Source organism: Microcaecilia unicolor, chromosome 4 (genome assembly GCF_901765095.1).
Source record: "Microcaecilia unicolor chromosome 4, aMicUni1.1, whole genome shotgun sequence".
Classification (NCBI taxonomy): Eukaryota; Metazoa; Chordata; class Amphibia; order Gymnophiona; family Siphonopidae; genus Microcaecilia; species Microcaecilia unicolor.
Window position 1 is genome coordinate 54,177,452 of NC_044034.1, and position 22,755 is coordinate 54,200,206.

The 22,755-nt window shown below is 45.7% G+C and overlaps 1 protein-coding gene across 1 annotated transcript in view; it reads left to right on the forward strand.

Moving 5' to 3' along the window:
- DYNC2H1 (dynein cytoplasmic 2 heavy chain 1) overlaps nucleotides 1–22,755 on the forward strand; it is a 1,078,189-nt gene that overhangs the window by 570,112 nt on the left and 485,322 nt on the right. The window contains 1 exon segment of the mRNA XM_030202388.1: nucleotides 21,539–21,652. Coding sequence (XP_030058248.1) covers nucleotides 21,539–21,652 — 114 coding nt within the window.

The window sequence follows — 22,755 nt, forward strand, 5'->3', positions numbered from 1 at the left end:
GTCTGTCAGAGCACAAAGCAACTGTTTGTTTTTATTGTGTTCACGGCCATTATGTCTAAACCGGCGAGGTTTCGGTTTTGAGCGAAGCGCGGCGTTGAAGTGAAAGGTGGCCAATGTAGATTTTGTGGGGAGCCTACGTTGTCAGCGCTCTTGCCCCCCGTGCTTTCACCTGAGTCGGCGGAGGTGTTTGGCGGCGATTTGACCGCACATTCCGGGCCGGCAACAGCGAGGCCGGTTTTGGCAGGAAACGCGGCCTTATGACTGTGCATCCGGGGTTGGCCTCGACGGAGCCGGTTTTGGTGTGAAGCGCGACCCTTTTGGCCGCGCATTCTGTGCTGGCGCCGGGGGACCCTTATGTGGCGGGAAGCGCGCCTAGTTTAGCCATGGATCACTCGATGGATCTGCCGCCTCGTGAGCGAGCGGGGTCCGTCCCGGAGACTGCGGGAAGTGTTGGGGCTTCAGCAGCGTCAGGGGGGTCTGGGCTTTCCCCCTGAGTTTGTTTGGTCTCTGTATAATGCCTGGAGAACTGGCCCCTCTCAGGTTATTTGTTCCCCGGAGGCTGCTAGCTCAGTGGGAGTTAAGCGCCCACAGGTGGATATTTCAGAGCCTATGGAGATACTTTCTCTGCCTGGGTCGGAGATTTGGAGTGACCCGGGATAGGAGGATCTCTTAGATGTGTCTGAGGATCAGGATGGGCTAAGGCCTGGGGAAGATTCTTCAGTGGTTTGCATTTTTCAAAAGGAGGAGTTGTTAGAGCTCATTGATCAGGTGATCTCTACTTTGAAGTTTGCTCCGGCGGCCACTCCCTCTGCGGAGGGACCCCAGGTAGATCCCTTGGTTAAGGGGATTCGGAGAGCATCCCGTTCCTTTCCCATGAATTCAGACATTAGGGACATGGTTTTTCAGGAATGGTCTGTGCCGGAGGCTGCTTGTAAGGTGTTTAGAGCTATGGCGCTGCTGTATCCCTTGCCTCCGGAAGATTTGGCCCTGCTGAAACCACCTACTGTGGATGCGGTGGTTACGGCGGTTACTAAGGCTACGCCATTTCGGTGGATGGCGGTACAGCCTTACGGGATCCTGAGGATAGGAAGCTAGAGTCCTTTCTGAAGTGCAGCTTTGATTTGTCAGCTTTGGCCTTGCAAGCCTCTGTGTGTGGGGGCTTGGTAGCCAGAGCTTGTTTCCGTTGGACGGAGAAGCTCTTGGATGAGCCTGCGTTAGATAGGACTGGTTTGGTTCAGGACCTGGCCAAATTGGAGATGGGGTCTTCGTTTTTGGCAGACACCTTTTATGATTTGCTAAGAGTTTCAGCTAAGAATATGGCTCTGGCGGTGCCGGCTCGCAGGGCTCTTTGGCTTAGGGGCTGGGTGGCAGATGCGGCCTCTAAAGCAAAGTTGTGTTCTCTAACTTTCAAAGGTTCTATGTTGTTTGGAGAGGACTTGGATAAACTGATGAGTGGTCTTAGGGATACCAAGGTCTCACGGTTGCTGGAGTTACGGCCTAAGGCGGCTAGTCGAGGTGGTTTGGTTAGAGGTCGGTTTAAGGACGCGAGGCGGTACAGGCCGGGCAGATTTGTGTCTCCTTCTAAAAGCCATTTTTTCCAGCGGACGCAGTCCTTTCGAGGGGGTTGTCGAGGAGGTCGGGACTCCTCCGGAGGTGCTGGAAATGGTAATAAGTCCTCCTTATGAAGGTGTGCGGGTCCAGCCTCTGGTGAAGGTCGGGGCGCGACTTCGTCTGTTTTATCAGGGGTGGACCCAAATTACTTCAGATCAGTGGGTGCTGGAGGTCGTTCGCGACGGTTATGCGCTCAAGTTTGAGCACCCGCTGCTGGATCTGTTTCTTCTTGTCACTCTTGAGTCAAGTTAAAGGCTATTCAAGAGACTCTGGGTCACTTAATCCAGTTGGGAGCTATGGTACCCGTTCCTCGGCACGAGCTGGGAATGGGTTGTTATTCCATTTACTTTGTGGTGCCGAAGAAGGAGGACCGGTTTCGACCCATTTTAGATCTCAAGAGGGTCAATGGGGCGCTCAAGGTGCCATCCTTCCGCATGGAGACTCTGCGCTCGGTCATAGTGGCTGTTCATCATGGAGAATTTCTCACGTCGCTGGATCTCACGGAAGCGTATCTGCACGTGCTGATTCGAGAGGCCCATCAGCGTTTCCTTTGTTTTGCTGTTTTAGGGAGGCACTTTCAGTTGTGTGCTCTGCCTTTTGGTCTGGCAACGGCTCCACGCACCTTCTCCAAGATAATGGTGGTGGTAGCAGCGGCATTGCAGAGGCAGGGAATTCTGGTGCATCCGTATCTGGACGACCGGTTGATCCGGGCGAAGTCTTGGGCTCACTGTGTGGCGTCGACGGCGCAGGTGGTCGTGTTTCTGGAATCGCTTGGATGGGTAGTGAATGTAGTCAAAAGTCAGTTGATCCCATCGCAGAGTCTGAAGTACTTGGGAGTGTGGTTCGACACGGCAGTTGGTCATGTTTTTCTGTCGGATTCTCGGATCACCTTTCTTCAGCAGCAGGTCCAGCTGTTAATGTCCATTCAGAGTCCGACGGTTCGAATGTACCTTCGGGTTCTGGGCCTCATGGCAGCGACAATAGAGGTAGTACCATGGACCAGGGCACATATGCATCAGCTTCAGGCGACTCTGTTATCCAGTTGGTCTCCTCAGGTACACAGTTTGGAGTTGCGGTTGCCATTGAGGGAGGCTCCTTGGCGCAGTCTCCAGTGGTGGCTGTGCTCGGCTCATCTGAAAAAGGGCATGCCGTTGGAACCTCCTCAGTGGGTGATTCTGGTAACGGATGCCAGTCTGCTGGGCTGGGGAGCTGTGTCTCGGTCGGTCTGCGCAGGGGCGGTGGTCAACGGGAGGAAACTCAGTGGTCTTATCAACCGGTTGGAGACGAGGGCAATTCGGCTAGCTCTGTTGGCGTTTCGCTCAAGTGTGGTCGGAAAGGCGGTAAGAGTCATGTCCGACAATGCAACAGCGGTAGCGTATGTCAACCAGCAGGGCGGTACAAAGAGTCCGTGGTTGGCAATCGAGATGGCTCTGCTCATGAGTTGGGCGGAAAGGCATCTAGTGCAGATTTCGGCGGCGCACGTGGCCGGGGTGGACAACATGAATGCGGATTTTCTAAGCAGACACATGTTGGACCCCGGAGAATGGTCTCTGCACCGGTCGGTGTTCGACCAGATAGTTCTAAAGTGGGGAATGCCAGTAGTGGATCTCATGGCGTCGGCACAGAATGCTCAGGTTCCTCGGTATTTCAGTTGGCGTCGGGATCCGCAAGCGGAAGGGATCAATGGGTTGGTCCTTCCATGGCCTCAGAGGGTATTGCTGTATGTGTTTCCCCCGTGGGCCTTGATAGGTCGAGTCCTACAGAAGGTAGAAGGTCATGTGGGTCCGGTGGTGTTGGTGGCTCCGAATTGGCCGTGTTGGCCGTGGTTCGGGGATCTGATGCACTTGTTAGAAGGCGAGCCTCTGCGGTTGGGGGGCTCGGTGCTGTTGTGTCAGGGTCCAATTGTCATGCTGGATCCGGATCGGTTCTCTCTTACGGTGTGGCCCTTGAGAGGGAACGGTTGAGAAGGAAAGGGTTTTCCCCTCAGGTGATTCAGACGATGCTGCAGTCTCGCAAACGTTCGACGTCTTTGGCCTATGTGCGTGTGTGGCACATATTTGAAGATTGGTGTAGGGACCGGGCGTGTGTCCCTTCGACAGCTTCTGTGTCGTGCATTTTAGATTTCTTGCAGGATGGTTTTGAGAAGGGCCTTTCATTGTCATCTTTGAAGGTGCAGCTGACTACTTTGGCGTGTTTTTGTGGTAAGGTACAGGGCAGGTCGGTTGCATCTTCCCTGGATGTGGTCCGTTTTTTGAGGGGGATGAAGTTGCTTCGTCCTCCTCAGTGACCGGTAGTTCCACAGTGGGATCTTAATATCGTTCTTGACTCTTTGGCGGTTTCTCCTTTTGAGCCCTTGGAGTCTTGCTTGATAAAAGACGTTACTATGAAGGTGGTCTTTTTGGTAGCCATATTGTCGGCTCGCCGGATTTCGGAACTTCAGGCTCTTTCATGTAGGCCTCCGTTTCTGTGGTTTTCTAAGGAAAAGGTTTCACTGCGTCCAGTGCCTTCGTTTTTGCCTAAGGTGGTATCCTCCTTTATGTCAATCAGGTGATTTCGTTGCCGGTCTTGGGGGACCGGACGGGGGATGCTACTCAGCGTCGTTTGGCGAAATTGGATGTGCGCAGAGTGTTGAAGGTTTGCTTGCGTAGGTCGGAGGAATTCAGGTCTTCGGACAGGTTATTTGTCCTTCATGGGGGGGCCCAAGAAGGGAGCGGCTGCTTCTAAGGCATCTGTAGCTCGGTGGTTGAAGGATGCCATCTCTTCGGCTTACATATTGCATGGCCGTACGGTGCTGGTGGGGCTCAAGGCACATTCCACTAGGGGGATGGCGGCTTCTTGGGCCGAGAGTAGTTTTGTTCCACCAGTGAACATTTGTAGGGCGGGCGGTGTGGTCCTCCCTGCATTCTTTTGCCAAACATTACAGAGTGGATGTACAGGCAAGGGAGGATGCTAGTTTTGGAGCTGCAGTCCTGTCCTCTGGGCTTTGCAGGTCCCACCCTTAGATGTGTTTACTGCTTTGGTACGTCCCAAGCATCTTGAACGTCTGGAGGATTGCTGAGGAAGGTGAAATTAGGCCTTACCTGCTAATTTTCTTTCCTCTAGATCCTCCAGACCATTCAAGAGCCCACCCAGTGTATCGGACAGTTCAGTATGATAATTTCTTTAGACTTCAGTTGCTGATATTTCTAGTAGTTCCTGTGATTTGGGTCCTGGAGTTTTACTAAGGGCAGTTTGTGGTACCGTTTGTGCCCATCTGCAGTTGAATTCCCCCATTTTAAGGGGAGGAGATCTGAGAGTGGATTCAGTGGTTTTGTTTAGGTGGAGGTGTTTTGTTCCTCTGCTTTGTTGCTGTTTTACTGGTTAGTAGAAGGTCTGCACAGGCTACTTGTATAAGAAGTTTTAGTGTTCTCAGTCTCCCTCTGCTGGTAGGAGTGCATATCCCAAGCGTCTTGAACGGTCTGGAGGATCTAGAGGAAAGAAAATTAGCAGGCAAGGCCTAATTTCACCTTATAAATGATTTAAAAAAAAGGATAGAAACAAAAACATAACATTTATATTCTGTGAAATGCAAAGCCAGTGAGGGGCATGATTTGTGGCTATGGAAGGAGGTTTATAAAACACCAAGTGAGGATGAATTTTATGGGGGAGGTAATACAGAGATTTGTCATGGGAGGAGGTACAAAGGTGGAAGACGTGAACTATAGAGTGAAAAAAATGTGAAGGAGGCGAAGATACAAACTTATTATGAGAGGTGGCACTCAAGTGAAAGACATGGGCTATAAAATGGCAGGATGATCCATTACAAATACTAAACGTAACAGACCTAGTGAAAAATGACGACTTTGTGCGGGGAAGTAAAAACATATGGTGATGCTGAAAATGTATAGGAGGTCAGACGTCAGACGCACGGAGTTAAACTTTCTAAGATGATTCAACAACCTACGGGAAGGGAAGGTAGTATAACAACGGCGGCGGCAGTTTTCGGCGTTCCGGCGGGGGGGGATCGACAGGTTCGCGGGAGGGGGTGGGTTTCGAGGGGGCCATAGCGCGGGGGGGGGGGTGACAGCTGATTCCGAGGCAGTAGGAGGAGTAGGGAAACACGCGCAGCGTGTTTCCCTACTCCTCCCCTTGCCTTGCAATCAGCTGTTTTGACGTCAGTGACGTCAGTGACGTCAGTGCGTGTCTGCCTCACAGACCACCTCCAGCCAAGGAGCCACGGTCCCAAGCACAGAACGTTGGAGGTGAGAATTATTATATAGGATTAACAAGGATACCCTTGTATTGGAAATACAGGCAGGAAAAATAATACAAGAACATAACCATATCTTCAAGATTATATACTATGTAGTCGACTATTTAAAGCAACAAATAAAGAAGATAAATTCAAAATACAGAAAAAATAATTTTAGCCTTTCTTAGACCCCTTATCTTTGGAAGGGGGGGAAAGGAATTTAGATAAGTTATCAGGAATAACTATTTAAAGCAATCAAGGCTGTCTAAGCTCCAAGACTATTTATACATTATCTCAGTTGTTTCAATTCCAGGAACGATTTCAGATGTTCCGGCAAAAAATAAGTATATTTTGTTTGACCCAGCTTAACTACACATTTGCACGGATACGCCAAAAAGAAAGAACCCCCAATATCAATTGTCTTTTGTTTCAGAGCCAGAAAAGCTTTCCTTCTTTGTTGGGTTTGTTTAGTTACATCTGGATAAATCCAGACTTTAGAGCCACAAAATTGGGCTTTAGCATTTCTGAAATATAATCTTAAGATGGTATTATAGTCTTGCTCAAAAACCAATGATACAATCAATGTAGCTCTGTCAATTATTGTGTCAGTAGATTGTTCCAATATATCAGATATATTCTGTAAATCAGGAATAACTTTTTCTTCTACACCTCTTGATTCTCCTCTAGGTCTAGGAATAAAGTATAACTTATTAACCGGGGGGATGGCCTCAAGAGGGATTCTTAATATTTCATTCAAATATCTCCGAAGTGTATCCATCGGAGTTACCCCAGTTAGAATAGGAAAACTTAAGAAACGGAGATTGAGGCGTCTATTATAATTTTCAATCTGTTCCACTCTCCTCCTTATATCTGTATTATCTTTAATAACTACATTTTTGAAGTCTTTGATTAAGTCCATTTCTTTTTGGAGTGTTGCTACTTGATTTAAGAAATCTGCTTTAACAGAGTCTACAGTTAATTTTAAGCCTTCCAATTTAGCGTCAAGGTTTTCTACATCACCTGAAGTCTTCTGAATTGTTGAGTTAATCCGGATTAACATCCCCCAAACCGTTTCTAGAGTCACCTCCGGTATCTTCGCTGAAGGGGTTCCAGCTCCTTCAGCATTCCGCGCCGCCTGTTGCGTGCCTGGGTCCTCTCTGGTCGCCCCTACCGACACACTTCCGGAGTCAGTGGGGTTTCCCTCCAGGGCCGCCCTCGATGCTGGACACGGAGGTACCGTCGAGAAAGATGGTGGAGACAGGGAGGTTTCTTCTTCTCCCAGCGGGGACGCCGCTTCTCCCGAAATCCCCGCTATGGGGTCCTCTCCCTGCAAATTCCTGGAGACACCGGGGTAGTATCGTTCCAATGTCGGCTGGAGCGGTGAAGACGCTGAGGTAGGTAGAGGAACCGACTTCAGCGTTCCCTTTCTTTTGGAGTGTGGCATTTTGAGGAAATAATTATTGTAGCCCAAAACCGATCAGAGCGTCTACTAACCAAACCGGTCAGGCAGCCATCTTGGATCCCCACCCAGGCTGTGTTCTTACCTTTAAAAATACCTTTGTAAGGTATGGCGAAAAGTATGACTTCTCAGTGCCACTAGTTTGCAGAAAAGGAGCGCACTGTGTTCAAGTGAATTAAAAAGACTACAAAAAGAGCACCAAAAATAGGCGCATGCGTAAAAGATGATCAATCAGAAAACAGCACAGAGGTGATATGTGTGGTAAAAGGCACTAAGGATATGTGGGTGTGGTGGAAGGAATGGTACTATAGGTAAAATACTGAATATAAAAAGTATGTATCACTGAAAACAACAACTGGGATGGGACTGAGCTATGAAGAATAGCTGAAGAACAGACGTATGAAAAGCTGAATGTATAATTGGATGAACCAGATGTATAAATGGACCTAAACTGTAAGTTATGTGGAGAATAACGGGGGGGGGGGGGGGGGGGGGGGGAATTATGCATGTGAAAATGTGGCATGGGAACTGCAATCTAATGCTGAAATCAATAATGTAAAATATTTGCAGATGAAAACTTGGCATAGGAACTGCAAACAGATGTTGAAATCAGTGGTATGAGATATGTGAAGTATCCACTAGAGGGCATATGTATGCGAGTAAAATAAAATCTTAAATAAAAAAATGTCTGAATGTTTAAACAGTGCTGACACATTGTAAAGATAATGTATATAAATGTGCAGGGAGAGATTGTCTATTAATAGATGATTTGAATGTATGGGGAGAAATTGTCTATTGATACATCAAGCAGACTAACGTGCTGAATGAATGTAGAAACAATATTTTCTGATGTATATAAAAAATATGTGCAATTAGTGCTTATCATTGTGTAGAGGGTAAGCCCATCTTTGAACAGCCTCTAGTTGTTCACCTCATGAGAGGTTTGCTGTTGACAAAGGCCCCTGTCAAGCCTCCACCTATTTCATGGGACCTCATTGTCATCCTCACCCAGCTGTTGAAAGCTCCTTTTGAGCCACTTGATTCCTGTCATCTGAAGTACTTGACCTGGAAGGTCTTGTTTTTGGTGGCTGTTACTTCAGCTCGCTGGGTCAGTGAGCTTCAGGCCCTAGTAGAGGATCCACCTGACACTAAGTTTCATCACAATAGAGTAGTTCTCCACATGCACCCTAAGTTCCTTCTTATGGTGATATCAGAGTTCCATCTGAATCAGTCAGTTGTCCTTCCAACATTTTTTTCCCAGACCTCATGCCCATCCTGTGAAAGTGCACTGCACACTTTGGATTGCAAGCAAGCATTGGACTTTTACTTGGATCAGACTAGACCCTACAGACAGTCCACCCAGCTTTTTGTTTCTTTTGATCCCAATGGGATGGGCTCGCAATCGGGAAATGCACCATTTCCAATTGACTAGAAGATTATATTTCATTCACTTATGCCAGGTTGGGCTGACGAGGGTCATGTCAAGGCTCATAATGTCAGAACCATGGTGGCACATGGCAGCGTTGATAGTCCATGAGATCAGCCTCCATTGGAGAAATATGAAAGGATTTGTGTTTTTATTGTTCCACATTTATATCCTTCTTTAACCAAAGTGGGTTACAATCAAACATACATAATTTAAACCAATACATAAAAGACCACATCAGTCTACATTTCCAACCTTCATCTATTCATCCAGCAAGTCAAAGGAAAAGTTTTGAGCGCGCCAAGTATGTAATTAACCTTAGATGTTAGGTTTACTATTATGGTTTCCAATCAACTCCACCGAGAAAAATATAGGGGCCACCAACAAGAGGTAAAGTCTGACTTAAAATTGAAGACAGCTTCCTTGTTTCTGGTTACTGTTTCTTCTTTTGTTCTACCTACCCTAATCTACAAATATCTAATGTAGGCAGCTTGCTACTTGATGGGAAAGATAGAAAGAGCTGATCTGTGGATATGTCCAGTTTACCTTGTAGCCAGGTAGTGGTGCAAAGTCTTCTGTAAGACACTGACATGCTGGGATAGATTACAGTTGGATGTACTCTTATTAAGTCATCAGCATAAGAAAGAAAGCTTACAAGGACTCTGTCAATTTCTGGTGACTGTTGAATAGTTAATGCTAGAAGTTCAAGCTCTGTGTCAAAAAGAAGGGGGAAAAGAGGGTACCCTTTTTGGATGCCTCTGTTTAATTCAAACATAGAAGCTATTTTCTTGTTGACAGAAACCTGGCCATAGGATATGAATACAATATTTTAATCGTCTGAGAGAACATTGGCCCCATTTGAAACCACTCTTAGACCCTAAGCAGATAGGCCATTCTACATAGCTGAAGACTATTTCTTTTTTTTTTTACTTTCTTTATTAAGTTTTATAATAACACACCATACATCTGTATAACCATATAGCAATATCCATCATTATATTTCTTCTAAACAATACTATCTGATCCCATATGTTAACATCCTCTCCCTTCCCTCCCCCCAGAATTATGGTGATAATATTAAACTGTCTCTCACATGTTCATATGGTTGCCACACTCTCTTAAATTTTTGAAGATGACCTTTTCTCAGGGCTGTCAGGTTCGACATCTGATACAAATAGTCTATCTTGCAGATTACAATCTGCACTGGTGGTGTCTCTATTTATTTCCATGCCTTGCTAATACCATCTTTGCTGCCACAAACATTTGTGTGGTCAACCTGTGACAGTCAGCCTGACTCTTCGCTGCCGAAAATGTAACAGACAGATCTCTGCCGTACAAAGATATTCCACCTTTTCTACCTTATTAACCATCTTCCAAATCTGCATCCAAAATTTCTGCACTTTGGGACAATCCCACCAGATGTGTATGAATGTTCCCCGAGCCCCACATTCTCTCCAACAATCAGCTGATACCTGCGGAAACATCTTTTGTAACCTATCCGGGGTATAATACCACCAGTATAGTATTTTGTATCCATTTTCGATTACTTGCTGGGTGATCGATGGCCTCAACAAATATCTATAGCCCCTTTGCTCAACATTCCACGGAGTATGTTTGAAGACTATTTCTGAGTTTAAATCCAATGCAACTGTGAGTATGTTGTGTGATGGGGCCACTGAAAGAATGTTATATAATAATCTGGAGTAGTGTTTCCCAAGTCCGGTCCTGGAGTACCCCTTCCCAGTCAGGGTTTCAGGATATCCACAGTGAATATGCTTGAAAGAGATTTGCATAAAATGGAGGCAGTGTATGCAAGTCCAGTTCATGCATATTCATTGTAGATATCCTGAAAACCTGACTGGCAAGGGGTTACAGCATTGAGGAGAGAGAGAGGTCTATTGTATGGATGGGCAACCTGTGGCCCGCCATTGAATTTTTTATGTGGCCTTCGAGACCATGGGAACTATACCCATAAAATATTAATCAACGTTTTAGAGATTTTAAATACTGTATTTGCAAGTATTTTCACAATAGCTACTCTAGTAGTTTGTTTCCATCATTTTTAGTTTTTTATCTATCATGGAAGATAAATGGAGCTCTGTGATGTTGTAGCCCTCTAGGGGTAGTACTGACATTCATGCAGCTCTCTGTGTATAAAGTTCCCTCCCTTGCTCTGAAGTTGCCAACCAATGCAGTGTCTCTGCTTAGTTTGGGGACTGCCATTATCTTGTTTCCAAATAAGTAACTCAATACAAGTGTACAATCACAAAAATATTGGAAAAACAGATTTAACAAAGGAATATAATCTCCAGCAAGTATGCAACAATACTCTACAGGAAAACTATTGGTTTCTGGGGCCTTATTACACAGGAGAGACTGCTTGGCTTAAATAATCTCATTTTATGTGATTTCTTATTTTAAACACTATTTTTGTGTCAGGTAAAACGAGACATGAAAGGCTTCAGAAAATTCATCTGTTTGGTTTGGGGTAGCTAAAGATTTTGTGGTATAGAGGGGCTGATAGGAAGTCTGGACTTGCTGTAATATAGCATGGTCTTGAGTTACATTCTCAAGTTATATAATTTGAGTATGTATATGCTGTGTTTAGGTGTATAAGTATCCTTTTACTGCCAGCATTATTTGGGCACCTAAATGGTGGGGCCCAGTTATGGAATTGACTCCTATGTATATTTCCCATTGTGAAATATGACATATACAATTTTTTTTAATTCACCTAGACAATGCTCCCTTTAAATCTGTTTATTCCAGGCCATATCCACATGTAAATAGCAGCATTCTGAATCGCTATTTATGCATTTAGGTAATCTACACTTGTAAATACTACTATTTATATTTGAATATACCATACAAGTCTTCTAAAATGATTTTCCCCAAGTCCAATTTAATAATGGTCTATGGACTTTTACTTTAGGAAGCCGTCCAAACCTTTTTTAAGCTCCGTAAGCTAACCGCCTTTACACGTTGAGTGTAGAAAACCTTTCTCCGATTTGTATTAAATTTACTACTTTGTAGCTTCATCGCATGCCCCCTAGTCCAAGTATTTTTGGAAAGCATAAACAGACGCTTCACCTCTACCCGTTCAACTGCACTTATTATTTTATAGACCTCTATCATATCTCCCCTCAGCCACCTTTTCTCTGAGCTGAAGAGCCCTAGCTGCTTTAGCCTTTCCTCATAGGGAAGTTGTCCCATCTCCTTTATCATTTTAGTGTCCCTTCTCTTCACCTTTTCTAATTGCACTGTATCTTTTTTGGCTTTTGTACTTTTCTTTTAGGAAGCTTTCCAAACTTTTTTTAAACCTCACTAAGTTAACTGCTTTTACTACATTCTCTGGCAACGAATTCCAGAGTTTAATTACATTTTCAGTGAAGAATTATTTTCTCTGATTCGTTTTAAATTTACTACTTCGTAGCTTCATTTTGTGCCCCCTAGTCCTAGTTTTTTTGGAAAGAGTAAACAACTGATTCACGTCTACCCGTTCCATTCCGATCATTATTTTATAGACCTTTACCATATCTCCCCTCAGCCGTCTCTTTTCCAAGCTGAAGAGACCTAGCCGCTTTAGCCTTTCCTCATAGGGAGGTGTCTTATCCCTTTTATCATTTTTGTCGCACTTCTCTGTACCTTTTCTAATTCCACTATATCTTTGTTGAGATGCGGTGTTCAAAATTGCACACAATATTCGAGATGTGATCACACCATGGAACAAAGCAAAGGCATTATAACGCCCTTATTTTTGTTTCCCATTTCTTTCCTAATAATATCTAACATTCCATTTGCTTTCTTAGCCGCTGCCACACACTGAGCAGAGGGTTTCAACGTATCAACGATGACGCCTAAATCACTTTCCTGGTCGGTGACTTCTAATGTGGAAGCTTGCATTACGTAACTATAATTTGGGTTCCTTTTTCCCATATGCATCACTTCACACTTGCTCACATTAAACATCATCTGCCATTTGGATGCCCAGTCTCGTAAGGTCCTCTTGTAATTTTTCAGAATCCTCTTGCGATTTAACAACTTTGAATAACTTTGTGTCATCTGCAAATTTAATTACCTCACTAGTTACTCCCATCTCTAGAGCATTTATAAATATGTTAAAAAGCAACAGTTCCAGCACATACCCCTGGGGAACTGCACTATCTACCCTTCTCCATTGAGAATATTGACCATATAACCCTACTCTCAGTTTCTATCTTTTAACCAGTTTTTAATCCACAAAAGTATACTACCTTGTGTCCCATGATTCTCCAATTTCCTCTAGTCTTTCATGAGGTACTCTGTGCCTTTTGAAAATCCATATACTTGATTTGGCTTCGGGAGGACTTTGAAAAAAAGTTAGTGATAGAAGCGAAAACATAGCAAAACGTTTTTTATGTATATTAAAAGCAGAAAGCTGGCTAAAAAATCGGTAGGGCCACTGGACGACGGTGGTGTTAAAGGGGCGATCAGGGAAGACAAAGCTGTAGCGGAGAAATTAAATTAATTCTTCGCTTCGGTCTTCACCGAGGAGGATTTGGGAGGGATACCGGTGCCGGAAAAGGTATTTGAAGCGGACGAGTCGGAAAGACTAAATGATTTCTCTGTAAACTTGGAGGATGTAATGGGGCAGTTCTGCAAACTGAAAAGTAGTAAATCGCCGGGTCCGGATGGTATTCATCCCAGAGTATTAATAGAGCTGAAAAATGAACTTGTGGAGCTGCTGTTAGTAATATGCAATTTATCCCTAAAATCAGGTGTGGTACCGGAAGATTGGAGGGTGGTCAATGTAACGCCGATTTTTAAAAAGGGTTCCAGGGGCGATCCGGGAAATTATAGACCGGTGAGTCTGACGTCGGTGCCGGGAAAAATGGTGGAGGCTATTATTAAGAATAAAATTACGGAGCACGTACAAAAGCATGGGCTGCTGAGACAAAGTCAGCACGGATTTAGTGAAGGGAAGTCTTGCCTCACAAATCTACTGCATTTTTTCGAGGGGGTGAACAAGCATGTGGACAAAGGGGAGCCGGTGGATATTGTATATCTAGATTTTCAGAAGGCGTTTGACAAAGTGCCTCATGAAAGACTCCAAAGGAAATTGGAGAGTCATGGGATCGGAGGCAGTGTATTATTATGGATTAAGAGCTGGTTAAAATACAGGAAGCAGAGAGTAGGGTTGAATGTTCAGTATTCTCGATGGAGAAGGGTAGTTAGTTGGGTCCCTCAGGGGTCTGTGCTGGGACCGCTGCTTTTTAACATATTTATAAATGACCTCGAGATGGGAGTAACTAGTGAGGTAATTAAATTCGCAGATGACACAAAGTTATCCAGGGTCGTCTCGTCGCGAGAGGAGTGTGAAAGATTACAAGAAGACCTCATGAGACTGGGGGATTGGGCGTCCAAATGGCAGATGAAGTTCAACGTTGACAAGTGCAAAGTGATGCATGTGGGAAGGAGGAACCCGAATTACGGCTGTGTCATGCAAGGTTCCGCTTTAGAAGTTACGGACCGAGAAAGGGATCTGGGAGTCATCGTGGATAGAACGTTGAAATCTTCCGCTCAATGTGCTGCGGCGGCTAAGAAGGCGAACAGAATGTTGAGTATTATTAGAAAAGGGATGGAAAACAAGCATGAGGATGTTATAATGCCGTTATATCGCTCCATGGTGCGACCGCTCCTGGAGTATTGTGTTCAGTTCTGGTCGCCTCATCTCAAAAAAGATATAAAGGAATTGGAGAAGGTGCAGAGAAGGGCGACGAAAATGATAAAAGGGATGGGACGACTACCTTATTAGGAGGGGTTAAGACGGCTAGGACTCTTTAGCCTGGAGAAAAGGCGGCTGAGGGGTGATATGATAGAGGTCTACAAAATAATGAGTGGGGTAGAGCGGACAGATGTGAAGCGTTTGTGTATGCTTTCTAACAATAATAGAACTAGGGGACACAAGATGAAATTAGAATGTGGTAGGTTTAAAACAAATTGGAGAAAGTTTTTCTTTACTCAGTGTGTGGTTAGACTCTAGAACTCATTGCCGGAGAAGGTAGTGACGGCAGCTGGCCTTGCTGAGTTTAAAGGGGGTCTGGACAGATTCCTGAAGGAAAAGTCCATTCATCATTATTAAATTTTGGGGTTTTTGCCAGGTTCTTGGGGCCTGGATTGGCCGCTGTCGGAGACAGAGTGCTGGGCTTGATGGACCTTTGGTCTTTTCCCAGCATGGCAGTGCTTATGTACTTATGTACTTCTATGTCCACTAAAGCTCCCAGTGGCTTTAAGTGCTGTTCCCAGTGCAGTCGGACCATCTCTGGTATAGACACCCATTCTTGGTGTCTTCAGTGCTTAGGGCCCAACCATAGTCTTGGTAATGGTGTACTTTGACTTTGAATGAGAAAAGAGGACTCAGATGTCCAGAGATGCTCAATGTGAGAGGAGCCAGGTCTGAGTCCTTGATGTGTGCATCGGCATCTACGTCAAAGACTGCATTGGGAGCGTCAGTCCATATGGCTTCTTTGAGACCCATGGATACTGGGAGCAGTAGTGTGTCGGGTGAGTCTCCACCTGCCTCAAAGCTGACTGCTGGACAGGGTCCCCAAGACTGGCCAGTGTGAGACCCAACCCCAAGGTGGCTTGAGAATTCGACATCATCCTCGTTAGCACTGAGGAGTCTCGGTGTCCAGCTTTGGACGAAGGCCAGGAAGCATCAGCATCAGTCATCCTCAACGCATAGTGCTGGGAACTCCTGGGCATCGAGGAATTCAGCACCTGAGAAGCATCGACGCTGGGAGGATCACTCCTCCTCTATTCAGGAGGTACCGATGCATCTGTCTCCAAGCAGCTAGGACCTGACTCCCATCTTGGCCCCGTCAGTTCTGCAGCCTTTCTAATAGCCAGCACCCCAGTCCTTCCCATTGTCGGCCCTCGATGAGTGTCTCAATGTCTTGTTCCCTGAGCTGCTCGATGGCATTTTGCAATGATGTGCATCAGTATTGCGGGTACTTGCACCTGCCCTACCACCCGTTGTGGCCCTCCTTGGTCCTCAGCCTGCGGTGTGGCCATTGGCACCACGTGTGGCCACAGTGTCAACTGCTACCCATTCTGGTACCCCTTTGACATTGGTAGAGGATGCTTCACTCATGTCAAAGCGAGAACCGGTTCCTTGATGACACTCTCAGGGTCATGGTTCCTCAAAGTTGAGGCAGGCTTGGTCTCAGCCCTCCCATGAGTAGTTTCTATCTAATACCGATGAGGAATGCTCATGAGAGTCAGAGGAGGATCCATGGTACATTTCCTCTGATGAATACTATGGAATTCCCTCTGAACCTTCGTCTCCACTTTAGAGGAAAAAGTCTCCTCTAGAGAGCCTTTCGTTCCCCCTTTTGTGAAGGAAATAGCTGAGGATATTCCATTTAATTTGGAAGTGGGGGATGAGTCCAGGGCTAAGACGCTCAAGGTCCTGAACTACGAGTCTCCTCCTAGGGAGGCTGTGACTGTCCCTCTCCATGAGGTGCTCATGGAAACACTTGATAAGAACTCAGTCCCCTCTGTCGGTACCTGTCCTACCCAATAAGATTGACACAATGTATCGGATCCACAGCACACCTGATTTTGATTGGCCCCAGCTGCCTTACAATTCCATGGTGGTGGAGTCTGCTCTCAAGAGAGCTAGGAGTTCTAGAGACTATGCCCTCGGTGCCCCCAGCAGAGAAGCTAGGATCTTGAACTCTTTGTGAGGAAGATGCCCCAGGCCTCAATGCTCGTGTCCCGTATACAATCTTAACAGCTGTTTATGAGTGTGTACTTGTGAGACTCAGTGTGCAAGTTGCTGGACTTTGTGGACTCTCTCCCACTGGAGCAGGCTGAGTCAGTACGCCAGTTGGCCAAGCATCAGAATATGTGGTGTAAGTTCTTGGTCAGAGGCGCCTACAACACTTTTGACATGGCAACCAGGATCTCTCCTCAAAGTATAGCAATGCACAGACTCTCACAACTTTGTGTTTCTGACTTGGAACAGTTGGTTCAGCAGAGGTTGGCAGATGCTGTATGCTGGGAGGATAACCTTTTTGGAGAGAAGGTTGAGGAGGTCGCTGACCAAATCAGAAAACACACTGATACCATCTCTTCTCTTTCCCGCTGGGCACCTTCTGCATCGACCTCCTTATTTAGGAGGTATTTTTCAAGTCTAGGAGGGGTGCCTACTACCTGCAGAGACGTAGGTACGCCACTTCTTCTCGCTAGCCTGATCCGACTCAGCCCAGCACGCTTGTTCTCATCACAGCATGTGCCTGAGGCCCCTGCTGCTTCCCAGTCAAAGCAAGGGGTGAGCTTTTGACTGTCTGCAGCAGAGCATAGCTGCTGTAAAAGTTACTGTCCTGGACAATTTGCCAGTCGGGGGGAGGGAGACTGAAGTTTTTCTACGACAGGTGGTCCCTTGTAACCTCCGATCGTTGGGTTCTTCAAATAGTCCGACTCAGTTGGCTTCAAAAACCTCCAAATTGCCCACCGAGAGCTCATTACTTCAGCTCTCAGCATGTGCAGGTACTTGCAGAGGAACTCTCAGTCCTTCTGAAGGCCCATGCGGTCAAGCCCATTCCTTCAGGGGGTGAAGGGCAGGGATTCTATTCCAGGTACTTCCTCATGCAAAAGAAGTATCTCTAGTTTCAGCTGGAAACACATCGCTACCAGTACCACATGTTGCCCTTTGGCCTCGCGTCCACTCCCAGGGTTTTCACAAAATGTCTAGCAGTAGTTGCAGTACCGCTATGCAGACTTGGAGGCCAAGTGTTCCCTTATCTCGAGAATTGGCTGGTGAAGAGCACATCAGAGGATGGTGCTTGGGAATCCACGCGGAGGACTATTCGGGTGCTGGAGCTACTAGGGTTCACTATAAACTACCCCAAGTCCCATCTTCATCGTGTTCAACAATTGCTCGATACACAACAGGTTCCAGCTTTTCTCCCAGGACCAAGAGCAGACAGTGTAGTCGCTCTGGCTTCTCATATTTGAAACTCGCAGCAGGTCTCAGCTCAGCAGATGTTGAGGCTGTTGGGATACATGACTTCCGCAATTTGTGATACCCATGGCACGTCTTCACATGAGATCCGCCCAATGTACCTTAGCCTTCTGTTGATGTCAAGCTTTGAGAGATCTGGTAGATTTTATCCAAGTGTCTCCAGAGCTTGTTCACTCTCTCCTCTGTTGGACCATTCGATCCAATTTGACTCTGGCGCTACCAATTCCAAATTCCTCAGCCTCAAAAATGTACTGATGATGGATGCATCACTCCTCGGTTGGGAGGCTCATATAGATAGGCTTCACACTCAAGGAGCCTGGTCCCTTCAGGAAGCAGGTCTACCAGTCAATCTTCTGGAGCTCCAGGCAATCTGGAACACTCTAAAGGCTTTTCGAGATCGGCTGTTCAACCAAATTGTGCTCATTTAAACAGACAACCAGGTTGCAGTGGTATTACACCAACAAGCAAGGGGGCACTGGATAACACCTTCTGTGTTAGGAGGCTGGGCATGTTCCTTCGGGCCACCTACCTTGTGGGCAAGAGCAGTAGTCTGGCTTACAGGCTGAGCAGGGTTATGCAACCGCTCGAGTGGTCACTCAACTTGGGAGTTGCCCATGAGATCTTTTGAGTGTGGGGCACCCCCTCAGTGGATCTCTTCACTACTCAACTGAATCAGAGTCCCTCAGTTCTGCTTCAGACTCCAGGCTCACAACAGACTAGCGTCAAATGCCTTTCTCCTGCACTGGGGAACAGGTCTTCTGTATGCGTATCCTCCCATTCTTCTCCCAAGTAAGGCCACAGGACCATGATCTTGATCGCACCTTACTGGCCACATCAGATCTGGTTTCCTTCTTTTCTGGAGTTATCCTCTGAAGAACCATGGAGATTGGAATGTTTTCTGATTCTCATCACGCAGAACGAGGGATCTCTTATGCATCCCAACCTTCAGTTTCTGGCTTTCACGGCCTGGATGTTGAGAGCCTAAAATTTGCTTCTTTGGGTCTGCCAGAGGGTGTCTCCGGGTCTTGGTGGCTTCCAGGAAAGATTCCACTAAGGAGTGTTGTTCTTTCATATGGAGAAGGTTTGCCATCTGGTGTGAGTGCAAGGTCCTTGATCCTGTTTCCTCCCTACACAGACCCTTCTTGAATACCTTCTACACCTCTCTGAGTCTGGTTTCAAGACCAACTACGTAAGGGTTCACCTCAGCGCAATTAGTGCTTATCACTATGTAGAAGGTAAGCCCATCTCTAGAGAGCCTCTAGTTCGCTTCATGAGGGGTTTACTTTTATCAAAGCCCCCTCAGACCTCCACCTGTGTCATGGGACCTCAATGTCGTTCTCACACAGCTGATGAAAGCTCCTTTTCGAGCCACTGAATTCCTGCCATCTGAAGTACTTTACCTGGAAGTTCATTTTCTTTCTTGGTGGTGGTTATTTCACCTCGTAGGCTCAGTGAGCTTCAGGCTTTAGTAGTGGGTTCTCTTTATACTAAGTTTCATCATACCAAAGTAGTCCTCTGCATGCACCCTAAGTTCCTACCAAATGTTGTGTCAGAGTTCCATCTGAACTAGTCTATTGTCTTGACAGCATTCTTTGACCGACCTCATGCACATCCCGGTGAGAGCACTTTGCACACCTTCGACTGCAAGCAAGCATTGGCCTATTACGTGGAGCGGACACGACCGCACAGACAGTCTACCCAACTTTTTGGTTCTTTTGATCCCAACAGAATGGTGGTCACCATTGGGAAGCACACAATCTCTAATTGACTGGCAGATTGCATTTCTTTCACTTATTCCCAGGGTGGGCTGACCCTGGAGGGTCATGTCAAGGCTCACAATGTCAGAGCCATGGCTGTGTCAGTAGCCCACTTGAGGTCAGCCTCCATTGAAATTTCCAAGGCTGCAATGTCTTCAGACCACACGTTCGCATTTCATTACTGTCTTGAGCAAGATACCCGACACGACAGTCAGTTTGGGCATACAGTGTTGCAGAATCTGTTTGGGGTCTACAATACAACTCCACCCCCTTTAGGCCCATTTTATTCTGTTCCAGGCTGCACTCGCTCAGTTTGTTTATAGTTTCAGGTTGATCTGAATTGTGTCCTCACATTTGCGAGGCCCAGTTGACCAATGTGTGTTGTTTTCGGTGAGCCTGGATGCTAGGGATACCCCACTTGTAGAATAATTCTGCCTATTTGTCCTCAGAGAATGCAAAGATACTTACTTGTAGCAGGTATTCTCCAAGGACAGCAGGCTTTATATTCTCACAAATCCTCCCACCTCCCCTAAGAGATGTCTCCTATTTTTTATTTTATTAATGCTGTAATATTTAACTTTGGTAACTGTACCCTTTCGGCGGGCAGGAAGGCACTTGAGCATGCGCGGTGCAGCAAAGCTCTGTAGGATTTATTATAAGTTCCGGACCGAGCAACGCGATGTTGTATTACCTACTTGTAAGAATATAAGGCCTCCTTTTTATGCCTATGAGGTCCACATAGAGTTTTACAAAGTGTTTGCTTCATTCAGGGCATGAAAAGTGATTTGATCCTTCTTTGCTTAATTGGCTACAGTTATATGTATAAACTAGTAAGAAAGGCCCGTTTCAGAGACTAATGAAACGGGCACTAGCAAGGTTTTCATCCCTGGCACTGTGATGATCAAGCTGGCTTCCTCCCTCCGTTCCACCCACATTCAGGCTGGCTGGTTGTTTGGTCGCTTCGCTCCCTCCCTCCCTTCAGACTGCCTCCCTCCCTTAGGTTGTGTCTGTTTTTTGCAGCAGCAGCTGGCCGGACAGCAAGGGAAGGGTGGCGAGGGGGTTGATGTTGCTGTGTGGGGGGTGCGCGCGGGCAGAGCGTTTCGGAGCCTGGAAGGGGTGTCGCTTCGTCTGTGTCTCTGTTGTCGTTCCGTGGGTGGCAGACTGGAGGGACGGCGTGGGGCAGGCATTGCAAAGCGCAGTACGTTAGTTTTTTCCATGACCCGCCCTCGAGACGTGTAAACGCGAGGGTGGGGCTGCTGTGCGATGCGATTCGTTGATTGTCATAGCTCCGCCCTCCACGTCACAACATCGTGACGCGAGGGCGGGGCAGACAGTCCTGTGTGAAAAATCCAAATTTCAATCTACACCACCATGCAAGAGCGGAAGTTGCAGCTTCATTTAGAACGTTGAGGTTGCAAATTATGTCCGGAAGGGGCGTGGCTGTGCCTGGGTCTCTGACTGAGAGTGAGTGAGTGGTGCTGACAGCCTGGCCTACCAACACTGCAAGGCTTCAGTGTGTCCCTGCCACAGAGTGAGCTTCAGAATGTTCAAGGTGAGAATTATTTATATAGATATCTAGAATATGGATTGGATATGTAAAATTGCTGGCTCTTGTACATGGAAGTAGCAATAATCAGTACTTCCACATTTAATTAAAGAAAATGCTAAATGATGCTATTCTTTTTGTGTACACGCTGTGTCTTGAAATCAATGCTCACTCTGTATGAGCCAGCCTATATCTTTTTATTTTCTGATGTTCTTAAGACATGTTTTACAAAAAAGCTCTGTGAAATTGTGAACTTTCTGATCTGGATGCCCCAATTCCTACCTCAGTGTACTATGCAAAATGCAGCCTCATGTGTATGATTTATGTATTTGATTTTTGAGTAAACCAGGAAAGTACTTTTAATTTACTGGCTGAAGTAAGGCTTATTTTAAAATGTACAAAGATTTATTTGGGGGAAGGGGGTTCCTCACATATGTTTATGTTATGATTGTTGAGGTTATTGGTTTTCTTCATAATATAGTAAACCTGTTCTTCATCTAGGAGAAATCCCTGGGCTATATACAATAGAAGAATTAGAACCACTGCTGTCCCCATTGAAGGATCAGGCTTCACAGGATGGCTTTATTGGACCAGTATTCAACTATTTTACCTATAGTGAGTGTATCTATTGTGTTAAGTTTCTTAATATGTTTAAACAAGTAAAACACACGGGCAAGAAATATTTGTAGCTATCAAGACACTATTTAAAGGCACTACAAAGAAATGAAGAGTTTCTGTATTAAAATTGACTTATAGGGGCTGATATTTAGCAGGATATCGGGGTCCTACCCAGATATGTCCTTCTCACTGGGTCCATTATCTGGATAATGCTGCTGAAAGTCCAGACAGACCATCTAAACACTATCTGGCTATTGCAGGACAGTCTGGGGTGGAGCCTTGCAGTTTCCTCTTACCCGGTTAGTGTTGGTAGGTAATGACTTTTATTAATCTTTAAAATGTAAAAATTTACATTTTAAGCCTTCTCTACTTAATAGGCTGTATTTATATGTATAAAATGTCTACAGTATGGTCCTGGTATATATAATTTCTGTCTCTTACATGTGGGAAGTAGCAACAATCAGTAATTCCACATATAATTACAGGCAATATAAGTGAAAGATGCTGAGTGATTCTGCTGTTTTTCTGCAAATGTAGATTCTTGAAATTGATGCTTCTGTTTGAACTCTCCAATACACATTTTCTGGTGTCCTATACATATTTTGCGGAAAGATCCATGAAATTGTGAATATTTCTACCTGGATATCCCAATTCCTACTTCAGCGTCCTATGCAAATTGGGGCTTTACATGTATGATTTATGTATGTCTGGGTCGTGGTCTGACTATCACTGGTATCCAGATGAGTGTCATTGACCAGGTTATACCCAGATATTCAGTTCCAGCTGATATCCAGACACTAGCACCGGATATCTGGATATAAAAAAAAATGTCATTGGTGTTTAAATGAAATGCTGACTGCTGCAGCTGATTATTGGGGAAAGGAAGATAGTTTTAACCCAGTTAATGAAGAGACGTAAGTGGAACCAGTTTACTAGTCTGCACATTCATAAACTGCTTTAGATTCTTCTAAATACCTTATTAATGTGTCATTATTTGCAAACTAACAATAATAAACCAGCCTTGGTGACCCTTCTTGATAGGGCAACACCATTGTGGCTTTTCTTTGTTCTTAGAATAAGTCACCTTTTGGAAAGGTGAA